Source organism: Sprattus sprattus, assembly GCF_963457725.1.
Source record: "Sprattus sprattus genome assembly, chromosome: 3".
Classification (NCBI taxonomy): domain Eukaryota; kingdom Metazoa; phylum Chordata; class Actinopteri; order Clupeiformes; family Clupeidae; genus Sprattus; species Sprattus sprattus.
The window spans coordinates 10,638,072-10,664,440 of record NC_137922.1 but is presented as its reverse complement, the minus strand read 5'-3'; the positions used below and the strand labels follow the sequence as shown (position 1 = coordinate 10,664,440).

Below are 26,369 nucleotides of genomic sequence, written 5' to 3'. Positions count from 1 at the left end.
TTTGTGTGTTAAAGTTATGGGTAGTGCTTGCTCCCGACTGTCTTTGTATTGTACGTAAGTATTGGAAGGACCCCCTCGAAAACGAGATGTTACATCTCAAGGGGCTATCCTTAAAATAAAGACAATAACATGGTGGACAAAGATGCTTCCGCTCGTCTGTAGACCACACAATAGAAAAAACACATGCATGCAAGGAGCACCACCACTTGAATACCAAGTGAGCTCGATTACTAAGTCTCCTTTACCGACTCCATGTCAATACATTATACATGTATGCAAATCAACAGGCCCATTACTCCAGTCTCTATCCAGAGGGTTATGGTTGTCTGACAACATCTGCATATGCTCCTTCTAATACACTGCATTCCTCCAAATGGGAATTAGGGTCCCATTACTGCGGTAGGATCAGGCGAGGAGGAGCGAGCAAGTCCTGCTTCATATGCATACATAGCCCTGTGCCCCAGCACAGCACAGACACAGACACAGCAGTGGAGCCCATCTGTATCCGGGAAGAACGCGGAAGAAGAAGAGATCGGATTAGAATGAGTGAGATGGAGATCACTTGAGAATCAACGTCTGCAAGCAAGCGAAAAGAGAGTGGGAGAGAGAGAGAGAGAGAGAGAGAGAGAGAAAAAAAACATACACAGGGACGACTGCAGGAAGTAAGCACTTGCAAAAGGGTAAATCAGGGGCTAATTCCCTCCCCCGGGGCAAAGCCGAGTGACTCGGGGTGAAAGAGGCCATTTCAGACTGGCGTAGGACCGTTCCTCTCCCCCCTGCTTTATGACCCCTTTTCTTTATCATGTAAGCCTCCTTATGGCTGACATTGATCATGCGTTATGCCAACGTGTCGGTGGGGGAGCTACAAGCGTGGAGTGGCGACGCTATCAAAGGGCCCATTACCCTCCACCGAGCCAGCCTCTCAAGACTCTTTTAATAAAAGTGGAGAGATGTTTTTTCTCAAGCTTTTTGTGTGGGGCCCATTATTAGATTTGAAAATGACAAAGGAAGAGTGGCAGAAAAAAGAGGATGTTTGGGGCTTTTTAGCCCTCTCAGGTCTGCACAGAAGAGTGCATCAGGAAATGATGGAGAGAAAAGGGAGGTGGAAGAGAGTAGGGGGGAGGGGAAGGGAGAGGAAGAGAGAGAGTGTGTACAGTATGTCAGAGTTCTACTGACTTCATTAATTACATGTTCTTATCCATTTTTCAAAGACATGCATTCAAAGGCGGAGATAAGAATAGCCGCTGTACATTTGACATTTTTTAAGAGAACACATATTTAATGATTTTTTTTTTGTTTCTTCTAGTGCTAATGCACAAGGAGGGAGAAAAAAGAGGGTTCTGAAGACTTTTCTGATTCCTGGGAGAGCATTCATTTGCCATAAAGTGCTCGTCCCTTTGATGTGTCTGGGAAAATCAAAGGCACCTGAAAGAAGGCAGTGACTCCTTTCAGAAACAGCTAATAGGCCTCACACTGCTGCTATGACTGCTAATATCATGTTGGGTTAGCGGCAGCCAACGTAAGCGGCACTCTTCCTCCTGCGATGTGTTTCATCACTTTAATCTGGCTTGCATTTCACAGAATCACCATTATTAAAGCTGAGCCTACTGTGTGTGTTCCGCAAAAATAGGTTTCCCTTTACAGGAGCTCTCTTTTTCTGCTCTGACTCTACATAGAATGGTACTGAGAAAAGGAGAAAGATTGATTAAGATGGATACAGTTCAGGAATTTACACTTATGCGTCTATCTAGTTCAAGTGAACTCATACACTGTTATTTGCATGACAAAGCAATGCATTCCAATGACAAAACAACTCTGGATATCTTTTTAGAGGACATGCCATGAGAAAACCCCATTGGAGCCAATACATGCAGTCACTACACACTCAGTTACACCTACAGAAGGTTTAATAATACATATGATAGATAAATAAGTATTTCACCTGTAGGGTTTTCCAGTGAAACTCTTCTTATTTTCTGAATGGAGCCTATGTCTGACGTGTGTTCTAATCCTAGTCTAATTTTAGTCCTCTAATGTAGATGATTTTTAAGATTTATTTTTTCAGCAAAGACATTAACAAAAAGGTTGTAAGATTACAGATACCAAATAGCAGTCGTGCACTCCGCTGAGACCCACTGGCAAACGATAGAAACAGATCATTGGATGAGGAAAGTGGACCTGCCAGGATTGGCAAGAATTACAGCAGTCAGGGCACCGACGTGTAGGGTCTCCAATCAACTCTTTCACTTCAAGTTGGGGAAAAAGAAAACAGACCTGAGGTCAGCCCTTTTTTCCAGGGAGATAAATTGTCGTGCCCAGAGTAGGCAGCACAGAGTGAAAAAGGAGGGGCTGGTCGGATCGATACCAGGGAGGAAGTTGGAGCTGCGAGTGTCTCCAGGGAGTTGGAGGCTAGTGGGAGGTTAAGGGATATCCCCGGCTTCACTCCAACTTTAAGAGCGAGTTGGAGTTCATGGATCCTGCTTCATGGATCCTGCTGCATTTTTATCCACTGACTGTAGATGAGGAAAGGAATACTTTATTTTTCGGTTTCTTTTAGAGGCGAAGAGAGAGAGGGGCTGGGGGAGTGAGGTGGTTTGTTAGCATATGAACTGTAGTGGTGGCATCTTTAACGAAAAAGCCATCTAGTGTGTGGTACATTTCCACTGCACTCTTGTGGTGTGCTTATTTTGAGAAAACAAATACAGTCACGCTAAATAACCGAAACCTGTTCTCTCACCCGCATCTAACAACACTCACGGCTCTGTGGATATAAAAACTGCACCTGTTGATTTCACACAGAGAGTTTGACTAAAAGCGGGCAGCAGAAAATACACTCTAGGCTGCTGGTGCCCCCCTGTTTCACTCTTCACTCTTCCTTTGGTGACCGTGTCTCCATGACCTCTGCGCACAAACCTATGCCAGACTGAGACAGTGCCCTGGGCTCAGGGACCTGGTATTGCCTGTGGCACTCTGCCCACGGTGGCTCTCTGAACCCACACCGCTTCAGCAAAGAGGGAGAGAGAGCCAGGAGGAAGCCACAAGGCCCACCTACAGAGGGTAAAGGTGTGCATGGAGGTGTGCGTGGAGGTGTGTGTGTGTGTGTGTGTGTGTGTGTGTGTGTGTGTGTGTGTGTGTGTGGTATTCCCTCTGATGTTTTCTTCAGTTATTTATTAAGCTTTTCCTCTCTCTCTCTCTCTCTATCTCTCCTTCCCTCTTCATATATCTCTCTCTCTCACTCTTTTTTCCTCTTCTCTTTGTTTCAGGTGCCCTTGAAAATGAGTAATGATAAACGAGGCTTGTTCCAATCACACAAGATGACAAATGTGCTTATCAGGTGCTGGTGGTGCTGCCGATAAGACAGTGGATGGGGCGATGGGGCGACACCTTGATGAGAGGGATGGGGATGTCTGTCAAAGACAAGGACCGGTAATGCTCACCATACACAACTGTGTTTTCTATGGGTATCTGAATAAATCCTAAAATGCATACATACATGCACACACACAACAACCCCCCCCCCTCCCCCCGAAAAAAAAACAAAACACTCACCCATATTCTCTCTCACACACACATGCTAATAATAACATAACATATAAATCCTGAGTTTGCAATCGGATTCAAGGACACACACGTCTTCCTGGGGAATGATCTTAGGCACTGCTTTGCATAATATGAGGGGCTTTGTAGGCCAGATCCCCACAGGGAGCTGTTTACTCACAAGACCCCCCGACGAGCTTATTTCTCATGTTTCATTATTGTCAGAGTGAGGCATCGTGCAGCTGCCGCACTCTGGGCCGCAGTATCCTGTTTACTCAGTGCTAAGCTGCTGGTTACTAACGTGACTGCTCGGAAGTAGACAACATGTGTGTACCCACACACACACACACACACACACACACACACACACACACACACACACACACACACACACACACACACACACACACAAAAAGCTAACATCAAACAGTCATACATTTACACACCACACACACAACTACTTTCAAGTACTCACGTTTGCATACACCAAGCAGATGGGAGCATGCATACACACGCACATGCATGCACACACACACACACACACACACACACGCACACACATTTTTCAAAGCATTTACAAAACTTATTTCAGGTGCCTCCAGTAAATAACAAGGTAATTAATGGAAACACATTGTGACTTTCCCCCAACCATTGCGTTTCTTTGTAGCGAAAAGGCAGGATTAATTTGTCAGGCGAAAAAAGACGTGTGCCACTGTTGTTGCTTTGAACGATGGTTTTCATATTGTGCCTTAATTAAAAGACCTATTAATTTGTTGGTGGCTGTAAGAACAAAGGCAGGTTGAACACAAACCATGTACTTGAGAAGAAATGCCAAAAGACGCTTTGGGTGACGCTAGTATTTTTAAAGTTAATTTCAGTGAGTTCTTGTGAATTTGCCACGTCTCTGCTATCATAATTAAATTCAATTATTTCTGAGATTCCACTTGGGTTTTTAAGCAGTAACTTGTTTTAGAAGAAAATGAAGGTGAACAAATAACTTCACACTTCTCTTCACACAAATGCAGTTTGAGTTGCAGATGGCAAGAGAGGAAATGACTACATGACCAATAAAGATTTGAAAATGGCAAAACCATTTAAAGCTGTACGGCTTATTTCCTGGGAGAAAACAGGTGCAAAATGTCATGATCTTTGCAAGTCACAGTACAAAATAGTCATATTAGAAAGACTAGAAAACAAGGTATTGGTTTACTTAACCTAACTTGGTTTATAGGAAACATAGAAATGTACATTACACTGCTCGTCTTTATGATGATCATAAGCACACACAAATATGCAATGAGCAAACCAAAACTAAGCCAAAATCGGTTTCTCCCAAAAAGTCCCAAGATGGCCACCAACCAAGTTTGCAAGTAATCTTACAAATTACTTAAGGCAGATAAAGATATATATACAACACACTTCGATGTACAAGTAGCAATAATGCATGGTACAATAATGCATATCATGTACTGTATATATGACAAATGGGAGATCACTCAGAAAAGAATATATAATAAAAACTTTATATTCAAGTTCTATTTAACAAAACGTAATTCATTAGTTAACATCAACTGCCCACAAACTTTGGCATTAATATTTCAGTGTAATGAAGTATTCATTACAAATTCAAAATGTACACTTTAGTATAATACCATAAATACTGTAGTCCATGGTTTATTTATGTTAACTAATGACTTACACTTTATGTCCAAGATGTATCTCTTCAAATTATCTATGGATTACTCAGTATGAACACGTCATCAACATCAAGCATTCATAACCTGTGAGTAATTCCTGTACTGACTGCTGTATTGTTATGTTAACTACCGACTTAATTACTGGTCATTAAGAAAATGTTGCAGAGAATTCTTCAAGGAAGCACGTCGAAAGACAGAGGAACAGTGGGTGACAGAGGGTGAAATAATTCTATAGAGCCAAACCTGTGAGGTTCTGCAGTCCTAGTTGTCTCAGGCCGTAGTTGCCATCTCTCCGGTAGTTGAGAAAGATGGCCAGAGCGTAGCGGCCCTCGTATAGTTTAGTCCCTCGGATGATGCGCAGGTTCTCCAGGGGCAGGTAGTCAAACTGGTTCAATGCCACCAGCACGTAGCCCGTCACCTCCCGGATGGACTGCATGGAGAGACAGGGAACAGGGTTACAAGGACTCACTCACCAGTGTCAGTCACACAACTGAGTTGGCAGTGCCATCCAAACATTTCGTACTGAAAAACAGCACCATGCACATCATATTTGAAGTGGAAATGACACAATCAGAAAGAGAAAAAGTATTCCTCTGATTAGCAATGTTGAAGACAGCAATAATTATATTAGGAAAATGAACGGCATACACTTCGTTACACAAAACAGGATTTGTACTATAAGTGGATACAAAGACAGACACATACTATAAAAGAGGGGATATTGAAGAATCCCCAGAAAGGACTGTATGCTGGTAAATTGAGTGACAATCGCCACAGGCTGTCCGGTAAGAACAGTGCAAGAATGCCAATGTCCAATGCTGTTGAAGGTTTATTGCACACACACATGAAGTGAAGACATGATGACTGATGAATGAACCATGAATATAATTATCCGTGTAAAGGACTTATATCCAAGGAAAATGATGAACTGAATGAGACAATGATCCGTGGTTTCTATGGAATGACATGAATAACAAATATATACAAATATTACAATTATGCACAACAAGAATGAATATATATATACACGATGAAACAGACCAAGTAAAGAACACACATATATACACAAACACTCACATTCTTAAACGACGCACGGCAAGTGAATGAAAGTCTCTGAACTTAGTCCCCCAAATCCTTGGTGCTCCTCTTTCCAGCTTCTGCTCCCACAAAATGGCCAGAGAGGGGGTCGGGCTTATATAGGGGTGAGAGGGGCTGAGATGCATGTCCAGGCATGCCTCAGGGGGAGACTTGAAACAGTCCACAGAGGAATGTAGGTTTCATGAAACAGTCTCTGTGGTGGCCAATAGACAATGGCACTCCACTGTTTACGACCCCCACAGAACTTAGGGATCAGCTGATAGGCTGACCTCTGCCTGGACCCCAGGTCCTGTGACTGGCCCAAACAGCGGGGTGCCTCAGCTAGATGCAGCTGGGTGAGAAGCCTTTTTCACACATACATTTCTGACCAAGTGTACAAACGCCTTTTGCAGGATATGACCATGATCTACTGTAGATATTGGAGTAGACTCCTACAGGTAGACAAATTATCCCCTACAGGCAGACAAAATATCAGAGACTTGGCAAAGAACATAGAGTGTCATGATACCAAATAAAGTAACCAGTAAAACTACAAACCCAGTGTCACAGTGTAGTCAAGACAACTGTCAACTGGTAAGATGAGACAGCTGATAGTCTTATCTAGAAAGTTCTTGGTGCTGGGTTTGGTTCCAGTTCAAACAGCAACACACCTGGTTCCACTTACTTTAATCAACTGATATCAACCCTCAGACCATCAATCAGTTGTGTTGTAAGTGCACACTTGTTAGGTAAGAGTGTGAGGTAACCTTTGCAGGCAATCACACCCTCCTCTAGTTCACACTTTACACTTACAGTCCTTCATCAAAACAATAATCAGATGTATTGTACCGTAAGTGTGCACTTGTTAGGTTAGAGAGTAAGTGGCCTTCTGTCGATAACTATACCCTCTTCTAAGTTCACGCTTTATACTGACAGCCAAGAAGGGCAGTGTTTAAAACGAAAGGTTGGCAATTTTCCCCTGCCTTCTCTGGAGGAGAATGCAGTTCACTCTGAGCTCAGGGCTGTGCAGGGAAAACTTTTTTTTCCTCCCCAAGATCACACCGGCCGTTAAACCCACAGTGGAGAAGGACGTCTAATCAGGGCTCCGTGATATCATTTAGAGAGATAATGGCCCTGGAGACGGAAAAACTCCTCTGGCCTGACGCTCTTATCAATCATGCTGACACCCAATCCCCCCTGCTTGACGCGTGCTGTCATTAGTGAAGCCAGTGGACAGGTTTACTCCGTGGAATGGAGCATGGTGTGTGTGTGAATGTGCATGTGTCTGTGTGTATGGGTGTGAGTGTGAAAATGTGTGTGTATGTTGGAGGGCCAACCAATGCCAACAGCCTGATCACAGCTCATGTCCCAGGATGCCTCATCGGCCATGAAAAATTCATCTGAGCCACTGAGAGGCCACACGCCGGTGTCACTGACAGCTGTCAACTGTCATTCACGTTAACCCCTGGTCCCGGCCAGCATAGGCCCAGCCTGATCGTGATTGGCCACTTACGGGGGACTCCATGTCCACCTGCCTTCCCCTGACCAGGAAAAATGGCAGTTACAGGAATTATGACATGCTATTGATTTGTGCTCTCTGACTAGACTCCCGAGGAGATACGCAGTGAGTGCAGGCACAGGGCTGTTTCATATGACAGATGGTTGAACAGCGCTCAGTAGGAATTTTATATCTCCTCTTAGTCGACTTACTCCTGGAGACGGTGGAAAAGACACACGTCCGCAGGGTTGGAGCTTTCGTTTCACCACTGACACATCAGCGGCATCATTATGGACGTATAGGACATACAGTATATCATACGGATATATAGTCTGTACCTCCGACACCTACGGCTAGCATCGGATGTTAACCACGGAGGTTTTAAGAGGCTTAGCTGTATGCTACTATCTGTAGGATAGACTCACACAGAGGGCATCTGGACCATGTTCACTGTCTTAACTATTCTGAGTAGTCCTCTCTAGTTTAACTCTGTGGGGATGCACTTGACACATACTGTCATATACTGGATCAGTCACATGGGAACACTGGGGATGACAACCATTTCATGTCATGTCTAAAAATGGACGCCGGAATTTGAATTAAAGAGGCGTAATTTGTCAGTTACATCATGTATGATGCTCCTTCTGTGGAGTTAAGCTGGTAACCTCTTTCAAAACATCAAAATGGTTGTAGCCCACACAGTCCCTCGTTTGACACATCAGACAATAGCAACAGGATAAACGCCTCTACAATTAGCATGATTATACCATGTCAATCATTTAGATAAAAAAGCCTATTAATTATGGTTGAAATAAATTACAGCTGTGTGTCTTTTAAATGCCAAATTCTCTTTGTGCGCCATTTCTTTAGACATGGGTAGTTTCCATAGAGCAACAACGATGATTGCTGGACTGGCTAGGGAAAGCAGGTGATTACATAACCACATTGTCTCTTACTTTAATTTTGATCTTGGTTAATGTACTGTACTATTTGTGTACCTTTCAGTCATTTTGTGTTAGAATACAACACAATTTAGATACTTCGATTAACTAACAGGCAACAAAAGTGAACTTTACTTAAACTTTTTTAACCACTCCAAAACGGTGAGTGCTACTGTGTTCAATAGCGCATTCCTAGCTACTAAACCACAAATCTAGAACGCATTAATGGGAAAGCTTAGCCTAATAAACATTTCCATTCTGCAATTAATAATGGGAAAAGCAAAAGATGTTGTTAATAACTTTAAAAAGCCTTTATTATGTTCGCATAAGGAACATCTGACAAATCCTCTATAGCTGCATACTGAGAGTGTGTCTACTGTCTGCCTCACATCTCTCTCTGCAATGATGAGTCTTGTATTTCCCAAGAGCAATTCCTCCTAGTGTCTTTTTATTGAGAGCAATGATTGCACATTGAGTGAGTGGTAATCATGACACTGTGGGAAGAGTATGACGACTGTAAATGAGACACGGGCTCCCGAGATGGCACTGAGGTGGGGTTGGGAGGGGGGCAGGGGGCTGGTAGGAAGAAGCTCTACCCCTGACTCAGCTCTGAAGGAGCTGTGGTGGATGGACTGACTTCTGGAAGCTGGGTCTATGTCCATCTTTCTGTCCTCTGTCCATAGCAACATCCAGTGCTGCTGAAAAAACATGGCAAAGCTGTATTGCTGTTCCTTAGCAACCGAAGAAAAAGCCCACAAAGAAGAGAGACAGAGAGAGACAGAGAGAGAAAGAGAGAGAGGGTGGAGAAAAGGCCGGATTTCAGTTGTAATTTGCCTAATTTAATTAAAGGATTACTTTGCTTTGTTCAACCCCTCTCTCCGGATAATTTTGTTTACTTTGACAGTATTTAATTTCTTTCACTCCTGAAAATTGTTATTAGAAAGCGAGTGGACCAATTCCTCACAGCAGCAAAGAAGAAAGGCAGAGAGACAGCGCAAGTCAGACGGGAGGTAAACAAAAAGCATCTGTTCTCCCAACTCTCTCCCTCCCCTGTCTCTTCCTCTCTCTCTCTAGCTCTCTCTTTCTCTCCATCTGATTTTTTAATATCGACTCACATCAAACCACAGACAAACACAGATGCATGTCACAGATGACTCTTCCCCCTTCTCCTGCCAGAGAGCATGTATTATGCCATTAGCACAGCCTCAACCTTGAGCTTGCCAGCACCGAGGTACCCTTCCCAATTAGGACTACCCCACAAGCATACAATGAGCCAATACAAACCCATTCACCCCACTCCACCAACATTTTCATAGAAAACACAAACAAACACACACTAACGGACACACACACACACATACATACACACACATTTACACACACATACACTCTTTCAGACATATACGCAAAAAAAACACGTACACACAGAGACCTAAAACAATGCCTCCCATACACACACACAGACACCCCTGCAATTGAAAATGCCGTTCTTCATTCTTGCTTTCGCTCCCTGCTTCGTAACCACGTCAATAGTCCTTTGAGGAGGACCGTTGTTTCTCTGCGTCCCTTACCAAACTAACTCACACCAAGGTTCAGAGTGGGAAAAAAGTTCTCCACTTCTAACCCTTGCTCTCCACTGAAGTCAACCCACTTCCAGACTTTTCACCTCTACATTTGGCGCCGGTGGACTGTTTATGTTATCACTGCAGCTAACATAACATAACATACAAGACTACATGGAAGGACGGCTCTACTTAAAGCAGTTGGGGGCGGTGGCGACGATGGCACTTACTGCCCCTGCCTTGCACCAATAGGTACCCTACTCAGCTGGGCTTATTCATCATCAAGTGGGTCACAACCGACGGGCTGCAACACACCCATGTTCACCCACACAAGGCACGGCCACCAAAGTTCACGTTTCCCCCGTTATACAAAGCGCCCACTGGAGTCGTGAAGGAGCCATTTCCCCCTCTCAATCTGGAGCAATTGGCAACACAATACATCATCAGACAAACAAGGCCTGCTCCCACAGGCTTCCACATGCTCTCGCTCTCTTTTTTTTCATTCCTTCAAATTCATGCTGAACTTTGTCCTGCAGACAAAAAGTGAATTTTGCATATGTTTGTAAAATTGTGAGTGCATTACTTCATGAATAAGTGTGTATGCATGTGTGAGTTTGAGAGAGAGAGAGAGAGCGAGAGAGAGAGAGAGAGAGAGAGAGTGACTTGTAGCAGAGGGAAACGAATCCTGTTACAAAGCCAAGGACGATTTATTAATCCAGAGCCTAATCAAGCTGATGCCATCCCATTTGCCTCCAAACTACACTGCCCAAATGATTAGAGATTCTTGTGGCCAGGCTTACACAAGGCTGACATGGCGGAAGAGCCCTTTGACTTGTACACACCAATGGACACGTCATTATAGTCCATGACATTCCTGAAGCTTGCTTCATAGTGCTCAGAAGGTGTCAGAATATGACACTAGCCACACCAACGTGGCGTGGTTTCTTTCAAGGCTCCAAAGCAAGTGCAGGTGCAGACAAGGGAGGTATGTTTTTCATGGAGAGCAGCGTTACCAAAATAAACGCTGGTCAACAACAGAAGAGTCAGGCTTGTTAGCCTCTCAGCTTACTACAAAACGTCAGGAGCAAACTAAACCAAGACTGAAGAGTCCTAATAGAATAAGACAAAAGCAAAGTAATACAAAACGATCTGTCCATGTGCATCCATGTGTCTGATGTCAATTTTGAAATATCAAAACAGGTCTCTATATAATGGAGTGCTAATTAAGACAAACTATAGTATGTGTAGAATTTAGACAGTACAACGTCAACCTTTTTCCTGAAAGACCCAAGTCTTCAAGCCCCAAATTGTATTTATTTGGTATAAAATAAGTCCCACTCAGCACACACACTATAGAAGGATTTCTCAAGAGAAGTCACAAAAAAGAAGGAGGGAGAGGGAAAGAGAAAGAGAGGGAGGGAGAGGGAAAGATAAAGAGAGGGAGAGAGCCGATAGAGAAAAAGAGGGAGGGAGATGGAAAGAGAAAGAGAGGGAGGGAGAGGGAAAGAGAGGGAGGGAGAGGGAAAGAGAGGGAGGGAGAGGGATAGAGAAAGAGAGGGAGGGAGAGCCGATAGAGAAAGAGAGGGAGGGAGAGCCGATAGAGAAAGAGAGGGAGGGAGAGGGAAAGAGAAAGAGAGGGAGGGAGAGGGAAAGAGAAAGAGAGGGAGGGAGAGGGAAAGAGAAAGAGAGGGAGGGAGAGGGAAAGAGAAAGAGAGGGAGGGAGAGCCGATAGAGGAATCCTAGCAAGACCACACATGAAACACAAGGAGCAGCAGGCACTCCTCCCCCGCTAAAAGCAAGTCCCTATGAAGGGGGAGCCCGCATCAGCGCCGCCGTCATTTACTGAATTTCTCTCCGTCCGGGAGAAAGTGCCAGGGAGGAGGACAACGTTCCCCTTCTTGTGAGCCTTCTCATGTGGAACTCCTCCATCTGCTCTCAAAGGAGGAAAAGAAAGAGGGAAGACCCACACCTCCTCAAAGAGAAATGCATCTCTGTTTGTTAAGAGGAACAGAGAAGGCAAACGATAAGTGGCGTTGAGTGGAAACCCCACACACACACCTTCTCACCCACTCAACTATCAACCATTTTTTAGATGTGAATATGTCGTACATTACTATCCACAATATCTCAGTTGGACCTAACTCCTAATAGAGAAAACAAATGGAGAGCTCAGAAGGACACAAATGTGGCATAATCGCACCATTAAACAATCCAGAGGGTGAGAACACATTTTACATTCCATTTCCTCATTGGCATACATTAGCAGTCATCACTGAGAGAGACAGAGAGAGAGTCAAGGACACCGCACTCAGCCATGGCTCTGTGGGCTTCAGACTTTCACTACACATTTTTTTTTTTAACAAATATGGCACACAATGACAACCTTGTCCTCTTATTGTTTGGAATGGCTATATGTGATAATACAACTATGGAGTGATTGCACAAAAAGGCATGAAGAACTTTTGTCTGCAACAAAAAGAGGAGCAACGAACAAATATAGTGGGTGCACTTTTTTTTCCTTTTGTTAACATCGACTCTGAGCTAGACCTCGGCTGGTTATAATGTGGCCTGAGAAGAGAGACTGTGTTTTACATGTAGGCCTACAATATATAACCGATATGTAAAGGATTATTGCAATGTGGGGGCGGAAACTGCCAGAGTGTAAATGCCTTTATGAGCTGAAGTGGAATAATATTCAACTGAAGTCCACACTTAAGAAAGTTGAAAAGAGGATGGACCGTGGCTGATTTGCAGGAAAGCAACAGGCGAAGAACAGGCAAAGATCCAGAGCAGAGTTCTCCAAAAATATAGTGCCGATACGTTCATAAATACACACACACTACAGATTGCTACAAAGTAACACGCCACACGTAAAAGCCGCTGAGGCATAGTACAACAGCTAGGGTGGGAAACTGAAACTCTGCCGCGTCTGCCCACATAAAACCTGTTCTCTCTCTTTTCCCCAGACGACTTTGAAACGATTCATGGGAGCGTTCCAGTGACTGCGGCTCGTTACTGATACTTGGTGTGATTTTTATTGCATCGGACATCCAGCGAGTCTCGCAACAGCCTTCTTCTTCATGAATATCTCTAGGTGGTGGTATTGGCACTTTTGAAGAGTTGTGAATACGACACTGTCAAAACCATGACATGACACATCTTACGGACATGAAGGAGTCTTTATGAATGCTTATGGCTGCTTTAATTAAGTGTCATTCAGTCAATTATGTTATTTTTAATGCAAAGTTGATATTATTTGGCATGTCAAACTTTTCAGCCTGTCAATGTCTTTGTTATGACAACTTGACATTAACCAAGACAACATGACCTGTAATAAACATGCCTTAGCAGGCCTCCGGATTAAACTTAAAGAAACTGAATGTATTACATTAAATTGTCACATGTGGTTGGTTAAGGGGTAGATGTAAGGCAAATGTGCAATATTATTCGGGAAAAAAAGTCAGTTCCGTCACTGACATGTGTCTGCATCAAGGATCCAAATAACCTTAGCTTAGTTATCATGCATCATATCGAATACCTATGTATTCTGATGATATTTGATGATTTAAAATTCATAATAAAGGTTATTCAGTTCAATCCAGTTCAGATGGTGCACATTACATACAAGTAAAATACAAATAAAATGTAGGAACAACATTTAATGACATCTTAATGAAATATCCAAATTACCACTGGCAAACATGATCACAAAAAAGCAATAAAAAACAAATGTCAAGCTTTTTTTAATTTTTTTTTTACATTTTCCGACGAGGGGAACGAGATAAGTTTTCCAGGCGATATATACAACAGTAGAGGAGGTGATTCCACTAGCCAAAGGCACAGGCCACACTCTAGTCCATGGCCCAGTATGTGAACTAATACACTCATTACTCGCGGCCAGGCTTACTGATGACAGATATAAAGAGTGGGCCAAAAGCCTCCCAGGGGAGGTGAGAAAGTGCTGTTCCCAGCACTGTCAGAGCTGGGGTGCCCTGGTGGTCCCTCCAAGGCCCAGGGATGGTGCTGTGTGCTGGGAGGGGAAGACCGCAGCTAAATGGCCTGCCCCTCTGATGGATAGAGCCCTCACCGAGAGGAGAGCGTCGTTATCTATAAGGCTCCCCAACACGATTTTTCAAAAGCTCGAAGAGGCTTTGTGCCATCCCTTACTACTGTATATCCATAATACATGCTGTAAAAGACTACATTATTTCACTTTAAGCGAAATCTTTTAGGTCAGTTTGGGACTCAAGTGCCTGAAATGGGTTTGATATAAAACCTTGATTTTACATTGAGCTTAAATGCCTGATCTGGCATAAAAAAAAGTACAAGGGACCTTGGCACAATGGTGGCAAAAAATATTAATTACAGGGCAGAAGGTGACTCTTAACACCTTTTTCCAAACACTTTTACAGTGAGGATCTCTATATTGCTTTTACGGGGAGATGAGTGTGTGTGTGTGGAAAAGGCAGGAATGTGAGGGGTTTGCAGCAAAGGGGTGTGGAGTGGGGGGGGGGGGGGGGGGGGAGCCGCAGCAAGGGGAGTCGTCACCAGCTGTGAGTCAGATTAGGAGCCAGGGGAGCGTGCCAAGAAGAATGATACAATTTAAAGGATCTAAACCTCACTCTCTTTCAAACACACACACACACACAGGCACACTCTCTTTCATTCGTTAACCCACATCCATTCTCTCTCACACACACACACACACACACACTCACACACACAAATGCGGGCGCACACACTCAGCCAGAGATCTTCAAAGGGTCCACATACAGGCAGAAGAGTCACAGTGCTGCTGTTGACTGCAAACAATCAGGAAGGTGAGATCTCTTCTCAAAGGGGATAACATCGGAAAAAGATGTCCCCAAATAGAGCCACACTGTTTTGCTAGATTAGTCTGACTTTGTTCGCGGTAAGCACCAGACGGTTGTATACTAATTATAACCATGTCAGGTTTGCTCTGGTCTTTGCAGGACATTTAGTGAAAAAACGTGGATTTCAAAAGCATCTGCTTGCTCTGCAAATGGGCAATATAAACATTTTCATGATGCGAAAGCGCCTTTCTTGACAAACCACTCCATCTGTGCCAATTTAATTGCTCTCATCACAGATGGATACCTTGTTGTGGGGGTAAATTGAGACATCAAGTCCTTACCTAATGCATCCTTAACCAGCCCAAGCTATAATTATTTCATGCATTCTAACTCACATTACAGTCTAGGTGGGAAAAAAAACATTCAGATTTATATATTCATTAAACATCCAGATATGTAAATAACTGATTAGCTGTTTTTGTTCCCAGTGTGTTTTGAAAATACATATTCTGTTCCACGGTGGCAAAAACTTCAAGAAAATGAAGCGCTGTAGGAACATGAAGGAACCTAGTGGTCCTGATGGGACATGAGAAGATTTTCCATTCAGTCGGTCCTCCACAGCCCCACCTCCCTGCCAAATCTCTCCCCATCGAGAGGAGTCGTCATGTCTGTCACGAACATCAGGGAGAGAATATCAATCGCTTGACAACTGTGCATGGCAGCCGTCTATCTCTCCGGCCTCCCCTCTTCCTCAGGATAATGACACACGAATATTGTCAGGCTTGTCTAGCGCGAAGAATTAATTAACCAAACTGTGACTGCGACTCCGACCGAGGGGATTAATGACACTCAGTCTGGGCGAGCCAGATATGAACTGAGGGGGGCAACACATCAGGGGGAAGGAAGTGAGGAACCAAACAGCATGTAGGACAGAAGTGCACTAACAGTGAGAAATGAGGTTGGATTGGCTAGCATCAGTGGCTTTTTATACTTCCGCTGCAAATCTCCACCTGCTTCAGCAAGTTCCCCCAGGGAAGCACTTCCTGGAAGACGGAAACTGGATGCACATTTTAATGGACACATAAAGACAGAGTCCATAAAAAAAAGCCCCGACTATCCTGAACGACATAGTGTATCGAACAGTATGGATGTTATACTTCCTACAGAACCACCGCTGGTTAAAAACGAACATTTTACAAATCATAGCAAACATTAAGCGTCATGAGTCACTTGAGTCATTTGAGAAAATCAAACCCAGTTACCGGGCTGTGCGGTGGTAGTAGACTACTGTAGGGTTGGGACTCTTCACTGATTGGCTGTGCGGTGGTAGTAGACTACTGCAGGGTTGGGACTCTTCACTGATTGGGGCCGCTGGCATTCTCGGGCATCATCATTATCAATTTCCAGGCGAAAACGCGGCGACGCAGGGCCAGAGGGCCACCGGTGTCCCCTTACGCATTTCAATCGCGGCAAAAACAATATAAATGTCACTGTCACTATTTAACGCAATCTGTTTGTTCCGCTCCATGTGGCAGACGACATGACGCCACGCATATTTGCCGAAAACCAGCTGTCACCGGCAGATATTAAAAATCCATAGAGGGAAACAATTTGAAGAGCGCCATAAATTAAGCCGCGTTTGAGCACTCATTTTAATATCAACGGTTGCTGCAGGCAAAGTTTTCAACCACCACTGGCGTGTGGGTTTGGGGGGGGGGGGGGGGGGGGGGGGGCGTGGAACCACAGCGTCTGCCTCACCAAAATGGGAAGTCCCACGGTATCAGTACCTTACAGGAACTATCATAAAGTTCTAGCAGGGGAAGGGGGAAGGGGGAGCCTTTAAAGAGCCCAACAAACCACCACTAATCATTGGATGACACTTGAGAGAAAAATTAGCGGCGCTGAAAGACATTAATGAATTCAACACAAACAGCTGCTTCCTGTGCGATAAAAAGGAGCATTGTTGCTGTTGCTAATGGCAAATTATTACGGTCGCTGTGTGTAAGTCGAGTGGTCTATGAATTTCCTATCACATGAAGCGTTAAAAAAATAACCTATAGCAACCAAGGACACTGAGCTCCTCTTTGAAAAGTAAAGTCTGAACCCAGCACAGAGTAAATGTCATGTCCAATGTCCAATGAAGGTCAAGTGAGACACATTCAGAGGAGTGTTGTACTTGTTGACTTGGTGGAGATTTAAGCCAGGTGGCAGAGACTATTAAGAGGCTCTCTAATGCACTGTGTTCCTGCATTAAATGTATAATGGAGCCAGTGGAAGAGTTTGCGTTGTCTGAAAACACTGGAGGACAGTGGTGGACATTTTGTAGGCAAAAAAAAAAAGCTAATTTGGAATGGCTACATGTAATTATTACACGGCTCTTTTTAATGCTGTAGAATGCTCCATTCACTTGAATGGGGCTTCCCAACGTTCTGCGGTCCGTTATTAACCGATAGCGGACCGTTGCTGAGACAATGACCTGAGTTCTATACATTATCCCTTACATAGTGTTCTCATTCTCATCCCAGCCTCAGCACTCATCGTTTGAATGTTTAATATGACACAGTCTGCAGCCAATGTTTATTCAGTGAACTTGCTAGTCTTTGATACATCTATGTCCTAATTGAAGATCCTCTGTTGTTGTGTGCTTTGTTTGTCTCATCAAATATGTACATATTGGGATTATATGTCAATGTATGTTCAATGAATCGCAACACATACTAGTCTGATTGTATTTTTACAAACGGCTGCATTTGCATCTCCATTCATGTAGAGGTAGACGACTGGGGCGTCCTCTGTAGCCGGGAAATGGATATCATAATGAACATGACATATTACAATATTGTAATTTTGTATAGCAAGTGTCCCCTCGCTCTCCTATAAATACCGTTACTAAACGATCCATTTTAACACAACACTTAATGCTGCTCTGGTATGAATGCCTTAGGGGTAATATGTATATAATGAGTGAGTCACATGCCTTTTTTCTATGAATTTCTAAAGGGATTCCAAGCTGTAAATAGGACCCTTCACAAAATAAAAAAGCTTCAGTAAAGGGAAAGTGTCTACATAGAGATATTTAATTGATAGCAATTTTTATAATAAGTAAAAAATAACAGGAGCTTCCTCTTCTGCCTTGGTGAAATGCTAAGTAGGTTATACAGTCCAAAATTAGCCAGTCCATTTATCCAAAATATAGAGGTGTGTTAATCTAATCAAAAGAAAGAAATTCTGAAATGTACAGCATTCATAACACTCTGACATTTTTGTGTGGTTTTCCATGTTCTGCAAGCTGAAACAATGCCCGGGCACACTCGAGGAATTTAAGCGTGACACTGTGTTAATGCATCTATGTAGACTGATACCGAGGTGAGAAGAGGGCATTTAACTGGAAAGGAACCTCAGACAGAGGATGACAACCCGGTTGCACTGAGGGAAAGCACTGAATATGCTAATTGATTTAGTGACTTAATCATGGCACAGGTATGTCTGTGCATGGCCAATATTGTCCAATTTGATGTGCAAAAGGCACACAGAGGATCTGATGAATGGCGATCGTTCAATTATTGCACGCTTTTATTGTCACACCTTTTAATTTGACAGTAATCACTTCCTGCTGTCTGTAATTGCTGTAAGAAATTAATTTCACCTCTGAGACCCCGGCCAGTGCACTGTGTCAGATCCAATCAGCCCTGTGCCCAGGTGAGTTCGGCGAAAAACTGTTAGCAGCGATAGCAAGTTCCCGCGAGTTCAGAAGGAGCCGGAAAAGGGACAGTGGGAGAGACAGTCATCCCTCACACACCTCCACCCACCACCCCCCCCACCCCCTTTGACTGCCTTCCTGACTGGCTGGCTAGCTAATATTCTCATACGTTTTGCTGCACCATTAAAGTCACATCAAACATTACACTATTGAACCATTACTAAATCTCATTATCGAAATGAAAATCCCTGAATTAGCAATTGCGGTGTGGGAGAAGTAGATGGACGCATTGGAGGTGTGTGTGTGTGTGTGTGTGTGTGTGTGTGTGTGTGTGTGTGTGTGTGTGTGTGTGTGTGTGTGTGTGTGTGTGTGTGTGGAATGGGGGTAGCATGGGCTCATCTATTCGTGCCTCATTAGAGTGTAGTAGAGGGCAACTCAGTGGAAATAACAATCAGCATTTTCTTTATGATCTGATGGGGGAGATTCTGACACTGAGTCTCCCTCAAAGAGCTTGACGTAAGGTCATACGGGTGGGGGGTTGAATGAGGGAGTGATGCGCCCCCGAGAGACATTTCACTGCCTCATTTTACCCAGAATTCACACCGCCAGACAGGAGTGGATGTTTGCCCCTAAACTGCCGGTGCGCATCGGCCCGGGTCCACAGGGGCACCCCGTGTCTCACCCAGTCCCGTCGCGTCTCGTTCCTATCAGTCTGCTGCTAATACGAAAACAAACCCCGCGGAGCCGTGGGGCGGCCGACAGCACCGGCCCCAGCAGCCCCGTCACCGCACCCCCCTCCATGCCACTGTTTACAGCAAGCATTTCACCAAAAAATTGTTCGGGGATCCACAGAAACACACCAGCACACGCAGACACAGACACACACATACATACATTGCATACACATCAGGGAACTATTTTAAAGTCTCTGGAAGGAACACCACTCTTATCTGCATCAATTTTTTCCCCGCACACATCCCCAAAACCACAGATATGAGAGAGGCTCACAAACACTTTCTCATGGCTTTGGTCAGAGGAGGCAAAGCAAAAAAAAAAGCACAAAATGATAACAAAAAAGAGAAAGAGAGAGAACTGCCATTGACTGACAGATATTTCTCCTCACCGAGTACTGACTGTCTGCTCTGGCCTCACATAATGCAAGGCATCCATCACATAATAAAACATAATTGCCTGTCTGGTCGGGGGAAGATGGAGCTCTGCGGTAGCGGTAAGCTGCTGGCTCGGCCCCGGCGCTTCCTCCTTTCTCCCAAACCCCCCTCCCAAACCTCCCTCACACTGACACGCAGCTCCAAGTGCAGGACCCCCCCCGCCCCGGCCCGCGCCACACACACACCCCTTTTCATGTGAAAGTCGCAGTTACTCTCGCCATCTGTAGGCCTTGGCTGGAGTCGATACCAGGATGTGCAGTCGCTGAAATCGATTCCTTGACAGAGCGGGAGCCGGAGCCGGCCCCAGCAGCATTGATAGAACAATCCTCAAGACTCGTGACTCTTGGTTAATCAAGCTAAACATTAAAAAGGCAGCTACCTCCAGGGTATACACACACACACACACACACAGGCAGACAAAAGTGTCTATTGCAGAAGTACTCACACCTGAATGAATATGGATGGATTATCATATTTAAGATGGTCCAGTGCATTTTAATAAAAGTTTGAATTAAAAAAGCTGTCTTCACTTTTTTTTTTTTAAACAATAGTATGTCTCCCTTTGGGCATTCGTTTAGTTATGAGGACACAAGACATTATAACACTAATGGCAGGAGATTTATTTAACATCATTTGATAACTATTGTTGATTTTGACAGGGATATACCATATGATTTCTCAAACTGTGTCTGATTTCAACGTCAGGATGTTGGTTTTTGCAGCCCTTCTCTCTAGCCGATTTAAGTTGAACTTCAGCAACCAAAATACACTCCATTGTTTTAAACCGTGGTCACAAACGGTCATGAAAAACAAAATGATAGAAGCTGTGTTTTAAATTCAAATGTGTATCTTTCTCCCCTGAGACCTAAACTGCTCTTCTCCTCACCTCTCCCCCAGAAATGGATTCGTCTGTTTGTTTGTCTTTTTCATTTGAGAAAAAAAACCACACATGGGGAAGTGAAGAAGAGAGTAATTTTCCTTTCATGCTAATTCATGCCTACAACAGGAAGGGGGTAAAAAAGTATATAATTACCAAAAGCATTAATATGTTTGATCCAATGGCACTCTGTCATTTGTACGTGGTGGAAAAAAAGGGGCGAATGTTAGCGATGTGCTAATTTCACCATAAAGAGCTGTAATTACGATAACATTCCTGCGCGCGAGAGCAGCGGAGCGGCGCTTTGGAGCCCTTGTGCGACGACAGTGCCCCTGCCTCTTATCTCTCACTGTCACTGGCGGGGCGGATAATGAAATGGCACCATTAGGCCGCCCTTCTCCCCACCCGCCATTCGACCCTCTTGAACCCCCCCAACCCCCCTCCCTCCTCTGCTATCACGGGTGACGACTGCTCCTGTGCGCCTGGTGGAGGGCGCTGCTCATTGAACGGAAAAAACCCACTCGACTCCCGCAACTGAAGAGGGAAAGTGGCGGAGGTAGAGTGGTGTCAGTTCGCTCGCACTCGCCCTCTCTGACATCCTCTCTCTCTCTCTCTCTCTCTCTCTCTCTCTCTCTCTCTCTCATGGCAAATAATGGCTCTGACTTACAGGGGAGACAAATGACTAAGTGGTCATGGCTCAAAAGCGGGCTAAACTGGAGTCAAGCTACACTGAAAGCAGAAATTAAGCTTCCTGTGAAACTAGCAACTTGAAAAATTAAAAACTAACTTTGTTATAATACACACAAACAAACATGTAATGTGTCTTTTCTGCATATGGATTCAAGAACATGAAAGAAAATGGAAAGATCCGAGCTAGGAAGTAAATCCTTTATGTTTCAATTCTGTCTTCATTTTCATTGTGTGTTTGCTTATTTGTTTGTTTGTTTGTTTGTTTGCACGTGTGAGTGTGAGAGTGCACACATGTGTGTGTGTGTGTGTGTGAAAAACGGGTGGCTGGGTGTTTAGCTAAACAGCCAGTCACACACACACACACACACACACACACACTTCTACAGAGGCCACTGAGCCGGACAATCCCCTCTCATACGACTGGCCTTGATTAATGACTGAGACTATTCCTCACTACATCCTAATTACAAGCAAGCAATTGGATTTCGTGGGGTTGGCGCTAAGGAGAGGGTTGAGGGATAAAGCGAGAGTGTGAGTGTGTGTGTGTGTGTGTGTGTGTCCCAGAGGTGGTTATGAAGAAATCATGATGGGGGTTGAGAGGGGGGTTTGTTCTATTCCTCTATGATCCCCCAACCCCCACCCCCACCAAAACAACCCTCTTGTCGTGTCCACCGGCAATGTGTCCAGCTCTGACTGGAATTGGATGCTAATCAACATTTTGTAAGCGTGGGTGGGCTATTATGCTCCGCGGCTGATGGATGGCACAATTGTTTCTAAGCTAAACGTTTGTACAATCCTAATGAGGCCACCTAACAATGGCGCCTTGCAATTTTGTCAAGAGGAGAGCGTCAAGTACAAGGAAAGGAATTCACTACTGACTTGGGAAATGCAACAAAACAGGCTTGAAACATGGACTGGAAATACATTCATTAACTAGAATCAGCAGATAATAAATGGCCTTGCAAGTTACCAGGGATCATTTTTTATTCTCAAATTTTGAGTGATATAATTATATATAGAAAAGCACTTGCTTGCCAAATATCAAAAGTCCAGTTTCATAATTAATTTAATAATTATCCAGTACACATTGATCAAAACCCAATCCTCCACCAAGCAATGTCAACAACATATTTAACAACATATTTAAAAGAAGGCCCAACGACCAAATGAATTCCAAATATCCAGGGATTCTTTAGCACTACCTTTCTCCATCCCATCTCTTGCTGCAAGGGCAAAGTAAAGGGGACAGGCAGAGTTAAAGCTCCATCTTAAGATGAGAGGTGCTTTGATATGAAAGAGACACAGAGTCATCAAAAGGCCAAATATTCACAAAAGCTTCGGACGAATTTGAAAGGGCCTGGGAGGCAGGGCTTGGGAATAAAAAAACCCTCTCCAAACTCCATCTGATATGGACGAGAAGAGGCAGAAGAGGGACCCCAAAACACTTGACAGTGAGCTCCCACTTCCCTGAGAAGAAGTTGAACATGTCTCAAGGATATTTGTGGTCCTCCAGTAGCAATGGTGTTCCAGTGGCTCAAAAGTGGCTGGATTGTTCTTGAAAACCATACAAAGTGTGAATGGGACTCTTCTGGGGATTCTCTGACATATTCTCTTCATGTTCTTTTTAAACTGCCCTTTTTACTCTTTTCAATCTCTCCCTCTCTCTCTCCCTCTCTCTCTCTCTTTCTCTCTCTCTCTCTCTCTCTCTCTCTCCACTCTCCCTTTCATTTTCTTTTCTCCACCTATTTGTTCTTGCTTCTTTTTTCACTCACATCCACCTCTTTGCTTTCCCCTCCCCTTTGCTCTCTCCTTTTTGCAGTGAGGAGATAGGCATTAAAGTTGTCAGTCTGAAACAGAGTACTGGACTGCTCTTATGTCCACATTTCTCCGCTCCGTCTCTCTTCTCTCTCCCTCTCTTCTCTTTCTCTCTCCCTCACTGCGGCTGGGGGCATTGGTGATAAGAGCTCAGTAGCCAGTCCCCCCAAAGTGGAGGGGAGTGGTGTGGTGCTACTCCTTACATTGTGTCAATGAGTCTGTAAATGTGTGCATGAGAGAGATAGAGAGGGATGGAGACAAGTGTGTGTGTGTGTGTGTGTGTGTGAGTGTGTGTTTGTGTGTGTGTGTGTGCGTGTGCGTGTGCGTGTGCGTGTGCGTGTGCGTGTGTGTGTGTGTGTGCGTGTGCGTGTGCGTGTGCGTGTGTGTGTGTGTTTGTCTACATGGAGGACAAAAAGTACATGACAAACACAACTGTCAAAACAGCCCAAAACTTTTGTGTCTGTTCAGATGTGTGTGTGTGTGTGTGTGTGTGTGTGTGTGTGTGTTGTTTCAAGCATAAGTGTATAAAAGGCATATTCGCACTTGCACTGTAGTCAGTGCCTGCCCGCCTGAACTACCACAAGTCCCCTTTTCTTCTGGCATTAACAAAAGCCTCCTCTCTCTTTTTCCATTTTCACAGTGTCGCCTTCCCTGTCAGCCTACACACAAGCATACAGGTGAAAAAAAAACTCAATGCCCCAGTGTCCCTCTGCTCCTCAACATGCACAGGATGCTGGGAAGGCAGCCTCGTGGAGGCCACCCGACAAAGCGGCCATTTGTGTTGCTGACAGGCCTGGGAACAGTGCGTGGGCTCCATTGCGCCTTTGTTTCCGGTGCATTCCAGCCGTCCTGCGGACCTGCTGACCAGGCAGAGGTCGACCCACAAGGTGTGCGCGTCTTAGATTCCTGCCGTAGCTTAATGTGCAGGATGAAGATTAGAGGGATCAGAGCAAATTACACGTTTTGTAACGAGCTAAGAAGCAATTGGATTTAATATGATGACTGAGGCATGATAACAAGGAGGACGGTCATGTTCTGAACAGAATTGTGCACATTTCTCTCTCTTTCTCTCTGTCTCTCTCTCTCATTGCATGTGTGTATGTGTGTATGTGTGTATGTGTGTATGTGTGTTGTGTGTTGTGTGTTGTGTGTTGTGTGTATGGATGTGGTATGTCATGCCAAGACTGAGAAGAGAGGGTAGGAGGAGAGAGAAACTAAATGGGTAGAAATATAAGTGTGGGAAAGAATGCGAAAGAGAGGGAGAGAAACTTGTTTTCCCAGTAAGGATTATAGGTGTAAAAAAGATATTCTGCACGATTGATATGAGCCTGAGCCATGGCGTATCAACAAAGAAACGGTTATCAAGCCCACCTCGGGGCAGAAAGGTTTGGAACCTTCCGGGTCCCTCAAAAATACATGAGCCCTCCTGTTATTACACACGTCTTGTGCTAAAAAGAAAAACAAACAAGTGTTGATTGAAGCTTCATCGGTCTCTCAGGCAAATGTGTCAACTCTGTGTGTGTGTGTGTGTCTGTGTGTGTGTTTATCAGAAAGACAAAATGAGAGTGTGTAAGAGAATGTGAAACAGAAGACTTTGTATATAGAATTGTGCATGTCCCAAAATGAATTTGTTGTTGTTCATTTGCTATACTTTAGTAATCATTTCAAAATCATATCAGTGGAGGTATTTCTGCAACATACGTACATGTGTGTGCACATTTAGTGTAGTTAGTTTTTATAGTTTTTATCGTTGTCTGTGTATTTGCGTGTATGTGTGCATGTCAACGTAAGTCAATACTTTCAAAGGTGAAGAAGAGGAAGAAAAGAACAGAGCAGAGAAGAGAAAAAAATAAGAGGCCATCATCGTAAAGGGCTCCGGGCAGGTGGGACTTGGGAGCCACTCTGGGATTCTGTGCGTAAGCAGAGCACAAGGCCGGGGCGCCACCAGCCTGATTGATCAGCCTTTAATGAAGAGTCAATCAAAGTGTGTAACATCATTAGGGGGGGGCAGGGTGGCTCCACGGGTAGCCGGTGCGTTCGGCCCTGACAGGGCCCCTCAATGGCCGGCCGGCATCGATCGCGACAGACCCGCGAGATGTGCGACAACAAACTCGAGTGACAAGACGCAGAGAGCAACACCGTACTGAGAAATATCAACCGGTTTCTCCCCCATTCTCCTCTTTCTCCTTCCCACACCCTCTCTCCAATGAGCCCTCTGTTGTGAGGTGCAAAAAATGGCAGAATACCTGCCATACATCAAGATTTTAACACAAATGCATTTCCTACTTTTGTGTCCATTTTTAACATTTAACATTTAACATTTTAATATATATATTCATATATTTCCTGAGGAAACTTTTGGCAATATGCTTCCGGGTCTTGCTCGACAAATGTGTCTTAATATCTAATTATTAAAAAGCTTTGTTGTAAAAACAAAACAACTACCCAGTCCTTTGGCACTTTTCTAACAAACCGAACCACTGTATCACATGTGGTGGCTGTTAATCACGTCATACCGAACACAACACACCCCGTTGGAGAATAAGAGCAGACAGCCCCAAGACAGGCACTGCACTCTCCCTGACTGCTATACCAGCACCAAGTAAATGATGAATCAAAAGAGGGGGATTTAAAAAAGGATTTCTGCCTTTCCTGCCCTCAAAGAGAAGGAAAAAAGGTGGAGATAGAGAGGAAGACAGGAAAAAGAAGAAACGGGAAGAGAAAAACACGCAGAAAATCCATGATGACTGTATCCTTGGGACCCACACCCAGGGACAATATTCTTGCATTGGATCGTATTTTGCAGACAAATACACAAACCCACTTAGAAAAACAGAAATCAAAGGAACCTCAAAGGGATGTGTTCCTGTCTTTTGCTCCCTCACTCTCTACCTCTTCCTCTGCCTCTGCCCTTTCTTCTCTCTCACTTATTCTGTACACTCACTTGTTCACACACACACAAACACACACACACACACACACACACACACAC

At 44.2% G+C, this 26,369-nt stretch overlaps 1 protein-coding gene across 2 annotated transcripts in view; it reads right to left on the bottom strand.

Annotated features, from left to right (window-relative positions):
- Positions 1–26,369, bottom strand: part of LOC308362950 (receptor tyrosine-protein kinase erbB-4-like) — a gene marked incomplete at its 3' end in the record, with an annotated part of 265,551 nt that overhangs the window by 103,685 nt on the left and 135,497 nt on the right. For both annotated transcript variants that reach the window (XM_080835676.1, XM_080835677.1), the window contains exon 3: positions 5,478–5,664. In XM_080835676.1, the coding sequence (XP_080691802.1) occupies positions 5,478–5,664 (187 nt within the window). The remainder of the gene's footprint in view (positions 1–5,477; positions 5,665–26,369) is intronic.